This window comes from Ambystoma mexicanum, chromosome 3p, assembly GCF_040938575.1.
Source record: "Ambystoma mexicanum isolate Mex_15411 chromosome 3p, UKY_AmexF1_1, whole genome shotgun sequence".
Classification (NCBI taxonomy): Eukaryota; Metazoa; Chordata; class Amphibia; order Caudata; family Ambystomatidae; genus Ambystoma; species Ambystoma mexicanum.
Window position 1 is genome coordinate 1,183,937,947 of NC_090925.1, and position 18,921 is coordinate 1,183,956,867.

At 45.2% G+C, this 18,921-nt stretch overlaps 1 protein-coding gene across 1 annotated transcript in view; it reads left to right on the top strand.

The window, feature by feature from the left end:
- The window catches only part of TGFBI (transforming growth factor beta induced), a 263,409-nt gene that overhangs the window by 173,056 nt on the left and 71,432 nt on the right, over positions 1-18,921 (top strand). The window contains exon 7 of the mRNA XM_069652603.1: positions 5,977-6,118. Within this exon, the coding sequence (XP_069508704.1) occupies positions 5,977-6,118 (142 nt within the window). The remainder of the gene's footprint in view (positions 1-5,976; positions 6,119-18,921) is intronic.

Genomic DNA, 18,921 nt, shown 5'->3' on the forward strand with positions numbered 1-18,921 from the left:
CTAACAAAACCTTTGAAGAAGTGAAGACAATGCTGATCCTGGAGCAACCCTTGCAAGGGCAATTCAAGCAGCCATTGCACACCGAATGGCCATGTATTCTCGCAAAGTTAACGGGAGAGGTAAGAAATCCAGTGAGTCCAAACCAGGAACCTGAAGATCGGACAAAAACCTCACAATGAGATGACCAGGTCCCTCAAATTCGACTAATGAATCCAAGACAAGATGCTCTAGCCCAATGGCCTGCCATAGGTCCTGACCTCCTCTGCCAGAGGTGTTAAAGTGTTATGCTTATACACCTGGCTCGATTCTGCACAGAGCAGTCCAAGAAATAGCCAATTGCAATTGGGCTCCTCAAGTTGGTGACAAACCGCAATGTGGAGGATTAGGACTAGTCAGGTTGGATGGAAGAACCACTAGACCCCAAATACCTGGTTGATTATTTTATAGAGGAATCTATTTGGTGGATTGCAAATCCTAGTCATAATGAAAGATGTGTCTTTTATCGTATGCTGATTGGATGCATTTGAAGGGTTTATTTTGTGTTTTTGGCTATAGTGACGTTCGGCTAGGGCAAGAACTTCAATGGGGGAGAAAGGGGTAGCATAAGAAGGGGGACAGGAAATTGAAAGGTGTGGATTGTTCAGGTGGAGCAGGTTGCAGACCAAGAGACCATAAGGAGAATGGTTGGTGGATTGCAGCGTGGAGGCAATTCACAGACAAGGCGAGGTATTGGTTGGCAAGAGCAAGTGGTACTATGTTCTGAGTGTGTGTGGAAGGTGGGTAGGTGAGGGTGTCAGAGAAAGTCAAGAGTGTGAGTGGACGGTGAATAAGAGGGTGAAAGGAGGTTGAATGAGTAGAAGGTGAGGAGGGGGACGTAGTAGTAGTGTGGAGGAAGGAGTAGTAGTGGTGTGGAGGAAGGAGTAGTAGTGGTGTGGAGGAGGGAGTAGTAGTAGTGTTGGGGAGTGAGCAGTAACCATATGGAAAGGTGAGAGTAGTGTGGAGAGGTGTTAGTAGTAGTAGTAGTTTGAGGGACAGTGAATAGTAGGGAGTAAGATGATAGGTTGGAGTTAGGTAGTAGATAAAGGAACATTTGAGTACATAAAAGGAAAGGGACGGGAGAGAGAGGGGAGAAGGTGGGTGGATTTGGAAGAGGGAGAGTAGCCGGAGGAAAGTAGAACAGCAGTGAAATGCAAGGAGAGGAACATCAGTGTGAAAGGAAGTAGAGAGATTTGGACTTGAGTGTCTGAAAGGTAGAAACTCCCACAACTCAGAGAATAAAATCTTGGATATTATAGGATCAACCTAGGAAGCCCCAGAGGAAGGCTGGATCGATAAGGAAATTGCTGTCGGGCCTCACTGATAGTGAAGATAGAAATGAAACCGTGGGGGGTTAGCAAGCACTAAATGCTAACCTGTGGAGTAGGAAAGCCTGGGTTAGGGAGGGAACTGCTGCTTCTAGGCGAGGGAGCAAGAGATGTCCCTTAGAGCCCTTGAACTGTCTTTGGGCATCGGTGTATTAATCAGGCCATCAATTGCATTACTAAGCTGGCAACGTATCATGCGCCATGAATACATGTCATTCTGAAGCCTATCTGTGATATTACACATAAGCACACCCCATTCAATGTGCAATTGTGCAAACTTCCATTGTGTATGTAGTTATTCAGACTATCAAGGTTGCATAATACTATTTAGTGATGGGTTGTGTTCCACATGTAAAACACAACTGAACATTATGCAGGTAGAGAAGAGCTGACTTGTGGATGAGTTTTGCTTCCATGCATTTCCTAATTTGCCCAAAAAAAAGTGCTTACACTAATCAGGAAACATTATTGTTCCATTTGTTGCAGTTTCCATGTCACATGCTTTATGGGTCTACTCTATAACCTAAAACATGCCCCAACATGTACTAATACAATCTTTTCACATAACATTTCTGCGTGGAATATATTTCGCAGTCCTGTTTAGCAGGTTTATAATATGCAAATAATGTTATTATGTAGTCGCTCACTGAATGCTTTGAGATGGCAAGTGTCTTTGCAAAGACCAAAATCAAAAAGTGTTTGCCTAGGAACATCACAGAAGAAACCTCAAATACTATTTCAGCCTCATTTTAACACGGGCATAGTGGGAAACGGGAGAAAAGCAAGGTGGAATGCTGTTATGCCTCCCTTTTCCTCTGCGGATATGATCTCTGCATTGCGATGTTCATGCAGGCTTAAAAGGAATCGATTCCTACTGAATCCACCTAGGTTTTTCAACTGTTTAAAGCCAGGAAGATTACATAGGAATCCCTTAGTAAATGCCACCTGCATTATTGTGGTGGGACGTAATGAAAAGACCTGGGCGGCCTCTCCGCAGCAGCCTGGGTGAGGCAGGAGGGAGTGGGACCTGACGTGTGCCAGCGAGTAGCAGAGAATGGGCTGATCATTTAGGGAACTAAAGCCCGGCTCCCTCTTCATAACCACACACACTCTCATACACACAACATGCACTCTCTCATTCACCAATGCATGCATATACCACTCAGATAAATACACACACATTGACACATGAACACACTGACACTCCACTTGCACACATGCACACATGCATACATGCATACACACAAGCACATTACAAAATATACACATTTACATTTCACGTACCTCCTGCTCGCACCTTCAGCATGCCGACACCACAACCACAAGACCAAGCTGGAAGGGGCGCTCCATGCAGAGCGCACTGACTGACAGAAGAGAAGAGGACCCTTCTCTTTTCAGTAGTGAGGAACTATGCTAGCAGTGTAAAAATAATACTAATATTGACATTAATTATAATAATAGCCTCTTTTTATTATGTGGTACACATTGGGAATCAAACGTATTGAGGGGTGGGGGGGGCATGACCCTGCTCAGAGGCAGGGAGCACACACAATGTACTGTACAGTCTGCCCTTAAAGCAAGGGGTTGTGCCCCTCCACCCCATAAAAATGAGCCACCACTGGTGGACGATAAAAATCATTGCTCCCGAGTGGACGAATTGCGTGCAATTATGAATTTCAAACCCCATTGGAAATCCAATGGATGGTCCAGTCACAACATTTAGTGAAATAGTCAAAATCACAGCCCCCAAAAGCCTGAAAGAGTGGGCTGCATAGCGGGAGGTTGAAAGGAGCATACATTCTGCAATTTTCAACATGTCACCTTTTGAGAAAACACCATAACTTCAGAATGTGCTTTCAACTGCTCAGCACGTGAATGCACACATGGAAGTCAAGGGCAAGTTGATGCTGTTACATATTGCCCACACGTACATCCAATGACTACGCGGGACACCATGCTTGCACGTCTTACCCCTTTATTGTTCTGTCATCAGAAGTATCCTCTATGAGCCTAACATAGTCTCTTCTGTACCTTTCGTATTCATAGTATGGTTCTGTGGTTGATGGTTCATCTTCTGCTGGAGGGTTTTCGTACGGGTCATTCGTGGAATATTGTCGTCCGGGTCTCTGGTCATCCCCTGGTTTGGCTGTGCATGGAAGAAGTATGCTGGTGTTTCAGGGTGACTAACAGGTATGTCGGCCTGGAGGTTTTTGACAGCTCGTATGAACCCTGGTGGGTTGGGTATGTCACTGTGTTTCGGTTGAAGTTGGTCCTACCACTGTCCCGATGTAAGTATGGGTCGTGGGTTGGGTGACCTGGGTGCATCATACCTCCTGTTGGACGTTAGCTGCGGAGATGGTCTATATGCCTGTAGCAGTGGAGTTTTTCCCAGCACATGATTTGGAAATGGTTCTCCTGGCCCCACCTCATGCACATCTGGCCAATGGCCAGACATTGGCTGGCCTTTATGGGGAAATTCGTATCCGCACCTGTAACGTTGTCTTTCGGGTGGGGCTCAGCGATTGGCGTCCGCGTTTCTTGGCCAGTTGTTGTACCCGGATATCAGGTCTGACCCTGCGGGTTGGTAGCTATGGTAGCCACTGTGTCTGGTCTTAGGATTTCCTATGTTGGCTGCTTGTGCGTCGACTCTTTCATACACCCTTGCGAGGTCTGCTATCTCTTTCAGCAGGAGAGGTTTCTTTAGCAGGTGTTTCCTGAACTGCGACAATATGCAGCCTTCTATCACTCTCAGCCTAATGGCTTCATCATCATTGAAGTTTGCAAGGTTGCAGTATGTTATTTTTCTCTGGAGATGTAGTAGAATTTTGTCCAATTGTTTCATGAGGTGCTTGCACACACTGGTTGAAATTATATCTTTCATGGTCTCTGTTGGGGAGGAAAACCAGTTGTCCATTGATTGCGGCTCGGAGGAGTTGGTATGTCGATTTTTCCTGGGGTGGAGGCGCGGGGGTTTCTGATCCCTTTAATTTCTTTCCCTACCAGATTCGTGAAGATGTCCAGTTTGTTGGGTGCGTCTTGGTTCCCTACCGCCCTCATGAATCCTTCTAATTTCACCCTCCACTCCTGCCATCTTTGGCCTGGATCTTCTTGTGGTTCTAAGGTGAACTGGTTGGGGTGGCGTAAGAACGTTACTGGGTTTGTGGGGGGCTACTCGTGCTGCGATTTGCACTGGCACATCTGCCGTTCCTTCCTGGAACACCATTCTCTTTCCTGGTGTGGCTGTATGCATTACCTTGATGCACAATTCACCCCTTATTCTTTCTTCTACTTGGTTTGGATCACCCTTGTGGTGGTCGTAGTTTGGTGGCCATGTTAGCACTGTTCCTGTGCTTCTTAGGAGTGTATGGCTATAGTTCATGGGTTGCCTCTGTTCGTAGCCATTTTTGTTCCTTCCTTTGGCTTTTATGGATTGTGTTCATAAAGGATTGTTCCTGAAGCCACGTGTTGAGTGTGATACGCTCCCTCGTCTGCTCATTTTCTTTGTTTGTGGGCCAGGTGTATGTGTCGTGTGCATCCATGGGTGGTAAGAGGCCTGTGGATTCTTTCCTAAGCTGTCTTTCTTTTGTTCTTGGCAGTGGTGACCATGTGTTCGCTTTGCATTGAACTCCTCGTGTTCTAGTAGGTGTGCTGGGTGTGGCCATGGGCATTTGTAATGCCTGGCTTGGCAGGAAAGATGTGAGCCCAGGGGATTGGCAGGCGTATCTCTGCAGTACTCCTTGATCGCTCGCCTCCATATTGTGCTGTGTTTGTGCGCACCCTCATTCTACTAGCCACAGTGCTCCTTTCCGTGGACGTGTCCTCACAGCGGATGCCGTGCTGTATCTGTATCCGCCACCCAGCTGCAGACGGTCGTCAGAATCATCTTGCGTTGGCTGCCTCCTTCAGCCTTTTCGCTTCCACGTGGCAGCTGCCTCCTTCCGCTTTGTCTTTCCTCCAGCAGTCCTCCTCACCGTTGGGTGTGTCGTGGACGTCACCCCTCCACTGGTCATCCTCTTCTCCTTTGCCTCTTTACCCCGGTGCTGTCCACCTTCTCTGGCTGCAACCCGGGTCTCCCTGATTGTGGGTGGGCAGCGATCCACCCCCTGGTCCACATCTCCTCCTCCACAAGACGACAAGCTTGTGACCAGCTGTTCCTTGTTCCCTCCCCTTCCCCTTCCCTCCCCAGCTCCCTCCCTCGCTCCCAGTTCCCGCCCTCTTAAGGGGCCCACGTCCATTTCGCCCACATCAGATGCTAACCCACAAAATCACCAACATATCATAACGGGCTGTATACCACAGGTTGTGCATTGTAGTCAACAGCTTTATATATTGAGGAGAATGTATTCCAATCTGCTCAGGTATTTAGGACTCAGTATTTTAAACTATATGGTAAACCAAGTGGATTGTCTTTCTATATTAGGATGCACCCACATATATCTTTAGGACAGGTTGGACATGTACTAGACCACAGCTGTTCAGATTAAAGCTATTCACTTTATTCAGAAACACAATGTTTGGCCGCTTTTGCTGAATTGTTATGTGAGTGACCATGATAGCACTGCACTCTTCATATTTGTGGTGATCACACTACTCTCCATTCTTCTGTTTGCAGACTGCCGTGGCTGCTTCAGGTCTTAACACAATGTTGGAAAGTGATGGCCAGTACACACTGTTAGCTCCAACCAATGAAGCCTTTGAGAAGATCCCACAGGAAACACTGAACAGAATTCTGGGTGACCCAGAAGCTCTGAAAGGTAGGTTTGAAATGTTTACAACGATAACTTGTTTTATGGCAGAGCACAGAGTTTGCAGGTGGAATTGCTGAGTCTCCTCTATTCAAAAATCCAAATCTTGAAAGTGAACATAGGGCGCATTTCCCTATGCAATGCAGATGAACTACATAGGTTTGGTGCCATGATCTAGGTGGGCACCTCACTGGGGTTTAAATAACAGAAATTCAGTACTGGTGCTGTGAGATTTTGCACTGCACACAGCAAAGACGTTCTGCTCAGGTGCTTTGTTTTGTTCCTGGTCCAAGTTCTGGTGCAGAATTGGCATTTTGGCAATTGGCATTAATGTCAAAGCCAGCATGGCGACTGTGCTTATGCATGGGTTCATTGGAGCAAGTAGCATGCACATGGTTTCTGACTGTGGTGTCACAGTTATTTACTGGCACTGTGGAGAAAGCCATCATGATGAATGTTCATACAGGGCCATACTAGCTTACATTGGTGCATCTTGTATGGACATGTTTTCCAACAGTGGCGATTCATTTTTACTGGCTTTGTATATTGTATTGTATTGTATTGTGTTTGTTATTGATATAGCGCCCTTTCCCCAATCGTATGGCCTCAATCCGCTTTGTGGTTGGAACACCATCAGTGACCGCAGTCCATGTGTAGGAGGTTCTAAGAATTTAAATTAGAAAATTTGTGTGCTCTTTTTGCAAGATTAGGTCTTAGGTGGCTGGCTAAGCGCCAGTAAGCAGCCCGGAGGTCGGGCACATGAGTGGGCGCTGTGGGCAGTTTAGGATAGAGTGCTATTGTAGAAGACCCAATGTGTGCCCAGCTAGACCGCATTTTATTTTCCGCTGGTTGCCACTGTATACTAATGGCAGAGGTGTTGAGGTACGTCAGCGGTTTCAGTGTGGATGGCTATGTGTGCTGCTACACCGGAATGGCATAGCCATAGCTTCATTCTATGGTGCATGGATGGGTGGCCGTGCCATTGGCCTGTGTCCACAGACACGGTGTAAGGTATACGTACTGTACGACTGGATGGAATTCGACTGCAGCATTCTTTTTTCTTGGTCCTATGTGGTTGGCTGGACTCGCTATTCGTGGTCTCCCTGGAATGAAAGTCTAAGCAGTGGGAGAGGAGCCCGTAGGGAAGGGGTGCAGGTGATGAGGGGAGGACAATAGGGGGGGATGATAGCTTGTTGCAGGGTGCTTCTGCAGAATCTGTCAGCATCCGCAGGGTATTGGTGGGTAGAAGTGTTGCTGTGTTTCTCGGGAGGGTGAACGTTTATTACGGTCTGCCGCTGCAAACACTGCTGGCATCCCTTGGTTATTGCTGGGTAGGAGTGTTGTTGTGTATGGGAGGACGACAGTTTGTCACGGTGTGCCGCTGCGAATGCTGCTGGCATCCTTGAGGTATTGGTGGATAGGAATGTTGTTGTGTTTGGGCCAGCAATAGAATTTAGAGAGGGGGAGGGTTTCAAGAGCAGGGAGGGGACAGCCAGATTTTGTGGGACGTTCTGAATGCCAGGAGATTGTCAATATTTCGAATGTGTAGGGGTAGGGAGTTCCAGATGATCCGCACTTGAACGATGAACAAGGATCCACCCAGTCTGGAGGAGTTGTAAAGTAGGACCACTAGGAGAGATCCTGTCTGAGATCTGAGACTCCTTGAGGGGTGGTACCGAGTGATTTTGTCTTGGAGGAATTCCGGGCCAGTGTTGTGGATGGCCCGGTGGGTGATGCACATGGCTTTAAAGGTAGTTTGTCGACCAATAGGGAGCCAATGGAGGACTCTTATTGTAGGACTGATGTGTTCTCTGGGAGGTAGCTTAATGAGCAGGTTTGCTGCAGAGTTTTGGATTCTTTGCAGTTTCGGTAGTTGAAACGCTGGTGCACTTAGGTAAAAGCAGGTTGCATAATCTAAGCAGGAAAAGATGATGGAGGTGATGGCGGAGAAACAGTGAGGAAAGGTGAGATAACGGAAGATAAGCCTGAGGATCCGTATATGAAAGAAACAGGTTTTGGATACAGAGTTGATGTGTTGGGAGAGGGATAACTCTGTGTCAGTGTGCATCAAAGGTTTTTCACCAAGGTGGAGGTTGCCGGTGGAGGACCTAGGGATTGTGGCCATGGAATTGGTTGCGGGAGGAGTGCTGATTTCCCCCAGACTAGGATTTCAGTTTTCCCAGGATTGAGGATGAGGTGTTTGGTCATCATCCAGTAGTATATATCTGAGAGGCATGATGACAGATCTGGTTGGTTGGAGCCAGGTGATTTGGGGATTTTAAGGATGGTCTGGTTGTCGTCTGTGTAGTTGTAGCAGGTAATATTGCGGGAGTGGATGAGTGTGGGCAGAGGGTTTAGATACATGTTGAAGAGCAAGGGGGATGCTCCCTGTTAGACCCCTTTTGGTACTGGTCATGAGGTGGTGGTCAAAGGGTGGAGGAGCATGATTTGTGAGTGATTAGAGATGAAAGAGGAGATCCAAGAGAGGGCAGTGTCTTTGATTCCAGTGTGTGTAGCCTGTCTAGTAGGATGGTTTGATCAAAGGTATCAAAGGTGTCAGAGAGGTCCAGAAGGATCAATACAGCTCATCCTTCTGCATCTGCTGTTCTTTTTAGGTCGTCCCAGACAGACACTAGGTAGGATTCTGTTCCTCTGAGCGGTCTGAAGACAGATTGCACAGGGTCCAGGAGGTTTTGGCTTCAGTGAAAAGGCCAAGTTGCTTGTATGCTGTGTGGTCCATGAGTTTGGCCAAGAAGGGTGTTGGAGTTTGGCCGCTAGTACAAGGGTAGGAGCCAGTCGAGTGTAGGTCTTTTGAGGAGAGGTTTGATGTAGGAGGGTTTTAGGGCTTCTGTGAAGGTTCCTGGTACCACCACCACCGGTCTGTGGTGTTGGGTGAGGTATCCTTAAATATTAGTGGGAATTGGTGTTTGTGTAGTATTGCAAGACCTTCACCCCTTTGCGATCTGTTTGAGACAGTAAGGTTGTAACCAGGTGGGAAGACCTTGTGCGCTATGGGCTTGTAATCATCAGCAAACCAGGTCTCTGTGATGAAAAGGAAGTCTCGATTTTCTTCTGTGATGAGAGCCAAGGTATAGGATTTATTTTTGGAGACTGACCTAGCATTGATGACGGTGCAAGAGAGTTGGTGGGGTATCCGTGTAAGTGCTGGATGGGTGGGATTGTGAGTGGTAGGAGGAGCTGGAGTGAAGCAGAGGGGGGTGCCTGGTGGTTGGGGAAGGGTGTGAATATGGTAGGACATTAGGGTAAATGGGTGGTCATGGTGGGCAGGGGCAAAGGGGTGGACAGTGAAGGGTGAGGGGGGAGGTGTAGTGAAGTGGACGTGGACCAGCGGGGATGGGAGAAGAATGGAATACGTCTAGGACTGGGTTGGGTGTTGGTGGGGAAGTTTAGGCCCTATAGTGTGGTGGCTGGGTTTGTGATCTGAGCTGGAGAATGGGTGATGCTAACAGGGGCTTGAGGTGGCCTTGTTCTGGGCTTTCCCATGACTTTCGGGTGGCCCATGGGGTGTGGGTGAGAGTGGGGGGGGCTGTGGAGTTTGGGGTGTTGGCCAGGTCTGCTATTGCTGCGCTAAGGGAGGGAAAGCCTGAGTTGGGGTCGCTATGTTGTTCAGGAGAGGTGCGTGCCGAGGGTGCAGGAGAGTAGTTTGTGGTGGGGTGGGGTGGGGGGGTTGTTTTACCTAGGTCATCGGGCAGTCCGGTGTGTTGCGGGGGGCAATGTTTTATACTCCCTCTCCCCATCTGGACGCTCTATATTGGGAGAGGGGGGTTGGACCGGATATTAGTAGGAACTGGGGAAATGTATACCTTGTTGTTAAAGTGGGTAGAGACAGGGTCGCGAGATGAGGCAGAGGTTTGGGAAGATGGGCTGTGCAATTTTGGTGGCTGGGTTATGGTGTGGTTGGTCCCATCAAGTCTACCGGTGCACCAGCATGCAGATCTGATTTGGCCAGTGTGTGGCATGGTGTCTAACCTGTGGGAAGGGTACATAACATTATATGTCTGAGTAGAGGGGGCACGTCCAACTGGGTAGACCACCAGGTGTGAACTTGCCTGACCTTGAGCACCTGGTCAGGGCAGTAGGGGCAGATTTAGGGATACCTGGATAGCGGGCGGTGGCGCCTAACAAGGGGCAGTGGAGAAGAAAGTAGAGCGTGGTAGTACCTAGAATTTGGGACGTCGCAGGAGACGTCTAATGGGAACACTGCAGTGGATGGTAAAATACAGTAGCACTAGATTTGGGACACCTGGAAACATTCAACTGGGGACACAACCACAGACAGCAGATATAGAAGCACCTAGATTTGGGATACCTGGATAGTGGGAGAAATGCCTAAATGGGGACTTGGAGGGGGTTGCAACAGTAGATAGTTAAATACAGTAGGACCTCCATTTGTAGACAGTTAAATACGGTGGCGCCTAGATATGGGACACCTGGATAGTAATTGTTTATTGTGTGGGAGAAACAGTAGACAGTTAAATACAGTAGCACCTAGATTTGTAGACAGTAAAATACAGTGGCACCTAGATTTGTGACATCTGGAAAATGGGGGTGGATAGTGGGAGAAAACACCTAAATGAAGACACAACAGTAGACAGTAAATGCAATAGCACGTAGATTTGGGACACCTGGAAAGTGGGAGAAGACGCCTAAATGGGGATACAACAGTAGACAGGAAATAAAGTAGCACCTAGATTTGGGACACATCTGGATAGTGGGAGAAATGCCTAAATGGGGGGGTTGCAACACTCGACAGTTAAATACGGTAGCACCTAGATTTGTAGACAGTAAAATATGGTGGCATCTAGATTTGGGACACCTGGATAGTAATTGTTTATTTTGTGGGAGAAACAGTAGACAGTTAAATACAGTAGCACCTACATTTGTAGACAGTAAAATACAGTGACACCTAGATTTGGGACACCTGCAAAGTGGGGGTGGATAGTGGGAGAAAACACCTAAATGGAGACACAACAGTAGACAGTGAATACAGTAGCACCTAGATTTGGAACACCTGGATAGTGGGAGAAAATGCCTAACTGGCGACACAAGAGTAGACAAATACAGTAGCATCTAAGTTTGGGACACCTGGATAATGGTAGAATGCACCTAAATGGAGATACAACAGTAGAAAAATACAGTAGCACCTATATTTGGGACACCTAGATAGTGTGAGAAATGGCTAAATGGGGGGTTGCAACAGTAGACCTGTAAATACAGTAGCACCTAGATTTGTAGACAGTAAAATGTGGTGGCACCTAGATTTGGATACCTGGATAGTGGGGGTGAATAGTGGAAGAAAACGCCTAGATGGGGACACAACAGTAGACAGTAAATACAGTAGCACCTAGATTTGGGACACCTGGATAGTGGAAGAAAATGCCTAACTGGGGACACAACCGTAGACAAATACAGTAGCATCTAGATTTGGGACACCTGGATAGTGGGAGAAAACGCCTAAATGGGGATACAACAGTAGACAGTTAAATACAGTAGGACCCAGATTTGAAGACATTAAAATACAGTGGCACCTAGATTTGGGACACTTGGATAGTGGGAGAAACACCTAAATGGGGATACAACAGTAGACAGTAAATACAGTAGCAACTAGATTTGGTACACCTGGAAAGATGGTGAAATGCCTAGATGGGGGTATAGCAATGCGGGAAATGGGTATGGGAATTGGGATACCAGGGTGAAAGGGAAATGCCTTTGCTGTGGGCCTAGATGTGACACATTTCTATCTGAACCAGTCTGTCTGAATGCAAGATTTGTCTATCATAATATCAACACAGAAATCCTCGTCCAGTGCTGTGGTGTGCCACAGGGATCGGCTCTCTCCCCTCTTTTGTTTAATATCTTCGTGCCTTGATGAACATCTTGGAAAAATACCATCTTAGGTTTCACTCTTACGCTGATGATAATCAGCTGTACATCAGGCTTGATGATGTAGAGGATGCTCTTGCCCTGGTTACCATATGTTTAGAGGAGATAGGTACATGGATGGAGGAGAACTGGCTGCAACTGAACCCAAAGACAAAGGAGGTGATTTTGTTTTACCCAAACATCTTCTTGATGGAGGGAAATGTCCCCCTCCACCTCAGTTTCTGGGAGCCACCCTCAAATATTCCAAATATTATTAAAGAATTTGGGCTGTATTTGGCAGAGTGACCTGGGATGTAATGCCCAGGTCTCAGCCAAGGTTCATTCCGTATTCTATAATATTCGCCTTTTGCGCCAAGCACTACCCTATGTGCCTAGAGAAGATCGGGTGGCGGTGGTGGGGGGGTTGGTCAATTCAGATCTTGACTACTGCAACGGACTTCTGGCTGGAGCACCAAGTAATCAAATCCATCGTCTTTAGAAAGCACAAAATGCTGGAGTGAGATTGGTTTTTGCCAAAAATACTCACATATCTGGTCTCCGTCGATAACTACATTGGTTGACGGTGGAAGATCGGATTAAACTTAAGACTGGTTGCCTGGTTTATAGATGTTTGCATGAGATGGCACCAGTATATCTGATAAATAGATTGAAATGATACAAACCCACGCGTAAACTTAGGTCAGAGGATCAACTCCTCCTTGTAATTCCTAGGATGAAGTGCAGTTCTAGAGGAGACCGGTGTTTCTCAGTAACCGGACCCAGATTGTGGAATAGTCTCCCGTTATACTTGAGACAAGCTAACTCCTTGATGAGTTTTAGAGCAGGTCTCAAAACCTATCTCTTTAAATAAACTCAAGATCTTGGATTAGTCCTTAGTTTATCTGTTGTCAAAATGATCCAGATGGTCCTCCTGGCCCCCTGTTTTACTGTTTCATTCCATCTGCACCAGGATACGATTTATTTTGTTGTGTGCAGGTTTATAAATGCATCAAAATTCAATATACCTGGATGCAAGATGTGTCTAGCTAACACAATCTACCTAGATGTAAGATATGGCTAGGGGACACCGTTGGCTCAGGTGTTGAATATGGTGGCGTACAAATGTGCAACAAACTACAGGCTTTTAGAAAATGTGATAGTGGGCTAATAAGATGGGTTGGACAGTCTAGTTAGAAGCAGTAATTGCTAGTCCCCCTGTCCTACCCTGTCAGTCGCTGTTGGTTGACGGCTGTAGGCGCCACAGGCTAACATGGGCCAATGCGGTCTGGAGGTGCTTCTTCTTTGGGAGCTGTACTTTGCCTCGGGTCCTTCGCCGTAGGGTCTGGATGGGCAAGTGTGGAGGGAAGGCTGGGAGGTGGCCAGGTCCTCGGTCTGGGTCAGGGAACCAAGGGATTTGCACTCACCTCATGGGATTGGGCTGCAGAAGACTATGGCGCGGCAACACAGGGCTTAGTCCCTTGCTGCTTTACAATGCCAGATGGATGGCCAATGAGGGGTGGAGTGTGGGCTGGGAGGCAGACATTGGGGAATCAGGAAGTGGGTATGCCTCGGGAAGGGTCAAGCGCGCTGGAGCACATAAATGTAATTTATAAATATAAAGCACTAAAGGTGCTTGGGCCGGGCCAGGGGACCAGGGGACCAGGGGCTGGGGACTCACCTCACAGGATTGGGCTGCAGAAGACTAGCTGTGAGCAAAGTGAACATGACAAGTGTTCTTATGTGGTTCTCATGTGTGTTCATATGTGGTGTCATTTCATTGGTGCAGATGGGACTACATTTTTCTCAATGCATTGCAGAGTTTCACTACATTATGTATGTGTTTCCTTACACTGGGCAAAGCATTTCTACTGGTTTTATGTGAAAAGCCAACATGATGAGTAGTCTTACAACGGTGCAAACAAAACAATTCTATTAGATCAGAAATGTGCATAGGAATACCTAAAGTGTGGTTAGGGTGGTCATTTGGCCGTGATACCTGTGCGCACCGTGCTGTGCTAGGTTTGAATCCCGGCAGGGTCAACTCAGCCATTCATTCAAGGCCGATACATTAAGTACCACTCTCTGGGATAATAACGTCTCATGTTATTTCAGCACTCTGAGACCAATGGGTGTGTAGCGCTATGTAAGAAATACATTATTATTATTACCAGGATGTGTTCAGGTCCCAGGATTAACTGGGAGGTAAGTGTCTCATGTGAACATTTGTAAGGGGTCCAAAAAGTTCTCTTAGTGTTTCTTAAATCCTGCCTCTGGTCACACCTGTTGGCTTAACACAGCAGAGATGATATTGGGCTAAGTGGATTTTGCTTTAAGCACAACGAAGTAAAATGTTTCTCATAATTTGTAATGTGGCTTCTCAAGGCCCTGCTCCATCAGTTATAGTCTTTCAGGAAAGGAATCAGTCTCCGGTGTTCAAAGCCTTCTTGGCAATGTCCTTGTGCAGCTAGAGGATGGTGTGGCATCCTCCTCCACTTGGGTCTCAAGCATGAACTGGAGACTAATGCTCATTCTGTAGTGGGATTCATACTGAAGCAGGCATTTTGATAATTTGATGCCTTCAGCCAAGACAAATTGGCGGTTCATCTCTGAGTGTATTGGACACAATGTGATCATACCAGTTTTTGTCTATGACACATTTGGGGACCAGGACAGGAATGCATTCCAATTGTGAATGGTAAGCTATCCACAATTGTAAATTGTATTTTATTTTATGGTTGAAAGCGCAGACCTACCTCGAGAGCAGCAGGGCCCTGTACAGAGTATGGGTAGCTGTCATTTGGGCTGGCATCTTTTGACAGGAGCGCAGTACTGTGAGATCTGTGTGTCGATATGTGCATCCATTGGAATAAGTCCTTGGTCAGGTTTTGTTGAAAGAGCGATGTTTTGAGAGATTTGCAAAATTGGAGAATTGTGAGGGCATTCCGAGCCGACACCAGGATAAAGTTTGGTGCATGAAAAGAGAAGGATTTGTGACTGCTCCGCTTGGTACTTAAAAACCCTGGAGCAGTCGTTAGCTTGGTAAACCTCTCTTCTGCAGAAGTTGGGCATTGATTAAAATCTGATCTCCACTATTCAGCTGATGTAAATGGATAGCACTGCAGGAGTCTTGTTGACATGCATGGCATGATTACAGACCACTTTGATATTAAGAGGGGCATTTATCTGGGCTGTGTAATTGCACCACTATAATCTAGTCTTTTCATAGATGGGTAGTAGCTGCCCTAATGTATGGTAATGCAGATGTTCCTGTGCATCAACAAAGCCTGTCCTATATCATTATACACTGATGATGACGTTATTATGGCTAATACGGAATTGGCAGTGTCAACATTGTTGAATAGGTTTGGTTCTTCTTCAGGGAAATGGACCTGCCCCCTACACAAACATAAGCTGGGGAGTATAAAAGCATTAACAATCACACTTTGGCGGAAGGGACCTTTATGAGTACCTTGGCATACATTTGTGGGCATATAGATAATGGGCAATGTAAATTGACCGTGAAAAGAACACTATGAAGTATGCAACAGGCGCTGTAGGGCTTTTCCAGAGCAAAGACAAACCTAATTAACAATTGCAAATATTTCTGCAGGTCTACAGTTGTACCAAACCAAGGCAGTCACAGCCACATCCTATGACTGTGAGATCTGGGGGTCATTCAAACCCTAACGCATTGAGCAATGGGGAAAATCAGTTTCTCAGCCAACTGCCAAGCGCCAAAAATATACATCCAATGCTTTATTATATGCCGAGATAGGCCTAAAACAACTAAATCATTCATTTACTTTCAAATCACTCTTAAACTGGGTATAATTTTAGTACAGTATAATGAATGGCCGTTAACAGCTACTAAAAAAGGATGTTTTAGTGAAGGCCAGGTCTGTTTAAGACACGTATCCTGCCTACATCCTTCCTTAGTGTTAGCTCTCCATGAAACATGGAAGAATCTTTCTGCCTCTGTGGTGGCATATGTATGATGGGATATTATAACACAGTAATGCATATTTTTACCCTGTCCCCATGTTAAGGCTTTATCTGACTGTTGGTTGACACCTCAATTGAACTCTTATGGAATATGGAATTTAAGCGGAACGTATGATTTCTGTGGGACCATAGGTAATATACAGATGTAGTGTTTGTAGTTAGCCAGAATCCCATGTGTGTCCGGTTCATCAGGAAAATGGTGAGAAAGCACATGTATTGAAGTGCTACTTGCTGTTATGATGATGCCCCCAGTCATGTTGGGCACCTGGATATATGTTCTCTTGCCAAACCTTCTTCAGATTGTACCTTTGTATTTTAATTTTGCATATGTGATGTACCAACTAGTCTTCATAATTATAGCTTTTTTATCTATGATAAATTTTGATGTATTTTTGAATGAATACTTTATGTTCAGTATATTGGAGACACATATATCTATTCCTTAATCATCTCTTTTAAGCCATTTTGGGCATCTGGCTTTTATGTGTTAAATCGTTTTGTAGATACCTTAGGTTTTAGGTGTTTTTTAAGTGGTATTAGCACTTCACAGAGTCCCCTTCATGGGGATTGCAGAACATCTTTAATGGCATTGTAGTACTTTGAAAATCAAGCTTAACTGTATTTCAAAATTACATGAATGCCAGATTTAATGTGAAAATCCCTTTTTGAAAGTGTTTTAACTTGCTGCTATGCACTAGTTCACCCAATTTCCAACTCAGTGTCTCCCACTTAAGCAGACAGACTTGCAGTCCACCTGTTCAGTGCAGTTTTTAAACTTTTTTTTAGAAAAAACACCAATAACACAATTAAACCAAATAATAATATACAATGTTAAGCCAGTCGACCAATTCCTTATTATGCAAAAACGAAAAGAACATACATACAAAATAAAATACTATAAAAAATAAATAAAACATTAAAATAGATGTTTATATATTCATAGAAAGAATGTATTTGTTGCCTTGCAAACAGCTTTCGTACAATAAGTGCCAATGATGTCCTATGTCTGGATTAAAGCTTTATCCAAAAAGTAAGTGAAAGCAAAAGTAATCTTCGTGGGATCCATTGATGGTTCTATGTGATTACAGAGAATACATAAGAGAAAATGCTTTTTCAGCGAAAACATTAACAGTGAAAAAATACCTTTTTCTGGGGGCAGGGTTTTTGGGCAGGGTTCAGGGTGGTCGCCCTCCTGCCCCCCGTTTCTGTATAAGCTTAAACCAACCCCAACTCCATTCCCAACTCTTTTACCCCCTTACACTACCCCATACCTATTTTTGAAAATGTTCGATGCTTTTTTCTCTGTTTTTGTTTCTCTGTTATAGCATTGTCTGTAATTGTATACTCTGTTATCACTGTATACCTCCATTGACATGTAAGAGGATTCAATTCAACACTACAGCTAAGTCAACGCCTAGTCTATAATACTGAATGAAAACCCTTATTGATATATCTTTATGTCCAGTTCATGCGTTCTGGATGACTACCCCTATATAACACCCCTCTCTCAGAATCCCCCTGACCCCACTGAGCCAAGAAGTAGTTCTGTTTTGCAAGTTTAAAAGATTTATTTGATAAATTAAACAATATATATATATATCACGCTTTATAATAAATTAATAATTGAATAGCACACTTAATCTGATATGATAAAGATTAACAACAGAGAATCTGGCACTAGCAAACCTTTTGATAATCACTAAGGAGTTGACATGAAATGGATAAGGTAGCAACAATACTTTTATGGTTTCAAATGGATGCAATGTGGAATGAAATGCAGTACAGAAAATAACTTGATAGGATTTCAGCAAAAACAATGTAATCACTTTCTTGGACAATTCACCCCCCCTTTTATGCAATGCAAGGAGATGGAAGGTAGCACACAGTTCTCAGAAATGCAATCAACTGTAATTCAGTTCACCCCAGCAAGCTTAGACTACAGAAGTTTGAAAACACAGGCCCAAATTGCTTTGATATGTGCTGGCAATGAATTAAAAAAATATGCTAAAATGCTTTTAATTCCCTTTCAGAGGTTCAGGGTGAATGGTATCTAGTTAGTATTAGCTCAGGCTCACTCTTGCAATGATTCAGGAATGATTAGCAGGTTAAACGAATTTCTGGCAAATGGAAGGCAAGCAGCAGCTGTTTTTACACGTGGAGAAATTTGCAAATCGTGGTAAAATTCGCGGATGCGTGTTCCGCGATTGCGGTAAAACTATAGGGGGGTAGGAATGCGGTTCTAGATTCGTAGAAAAGCCACGATTCTCAGCTTTCAGGGGAAAGTTACTGCAAGTCTCTATCACAAACGGTCACGGAGATATGAGCGATTAAATAAAGGTCGTTTTTCAGATTTGAAATTTTAAAGTTCAAAAAGACAAGTGCAGCTTGCAACTAGAAACTGACAAGTGACAGCTTTGCAAATGACAGGTGACAGTTAGGAGACAGTTCTACTTAGATTAAGCTAGATTGAATTATATTATTTTAACTAGGAGATTGGTTCTGCACAGTTTTCTAGGTACTCACACTATATTCTTGAGTGAAATGGGCCTCGCCATGGATCTGGTCTGGTTTTAGACGGGACTCTGGTCTCTGCACTTCACAGTGATCTGGGTCTGCTCTCTCTCTGGATTCTGAAGATTGAGGGATTTAAAGTCTGGATCTTTCTGCACAGCTTTCTCTGGAGATTGATGGAGGTAAAGTATGGATTTTCCCGGCAGAGCTTCCAGCTGCAAATGGATTTGAAGGTCTCTATCTGTCCTGTCTGTCTGCTTTTATGTGTTTAGAATGTGGGTGTGTTCTAGCATCACTGACCCTACCTCTCTCTCAGCTTCTAATTGGTCAAACTTCCATTTCTCATTTGATTGGGGGAGCTAAGTTGTGTCAGAGTAATGTCATTTTACAGCCTGCAGAGAGTCCACTCCTCCTGT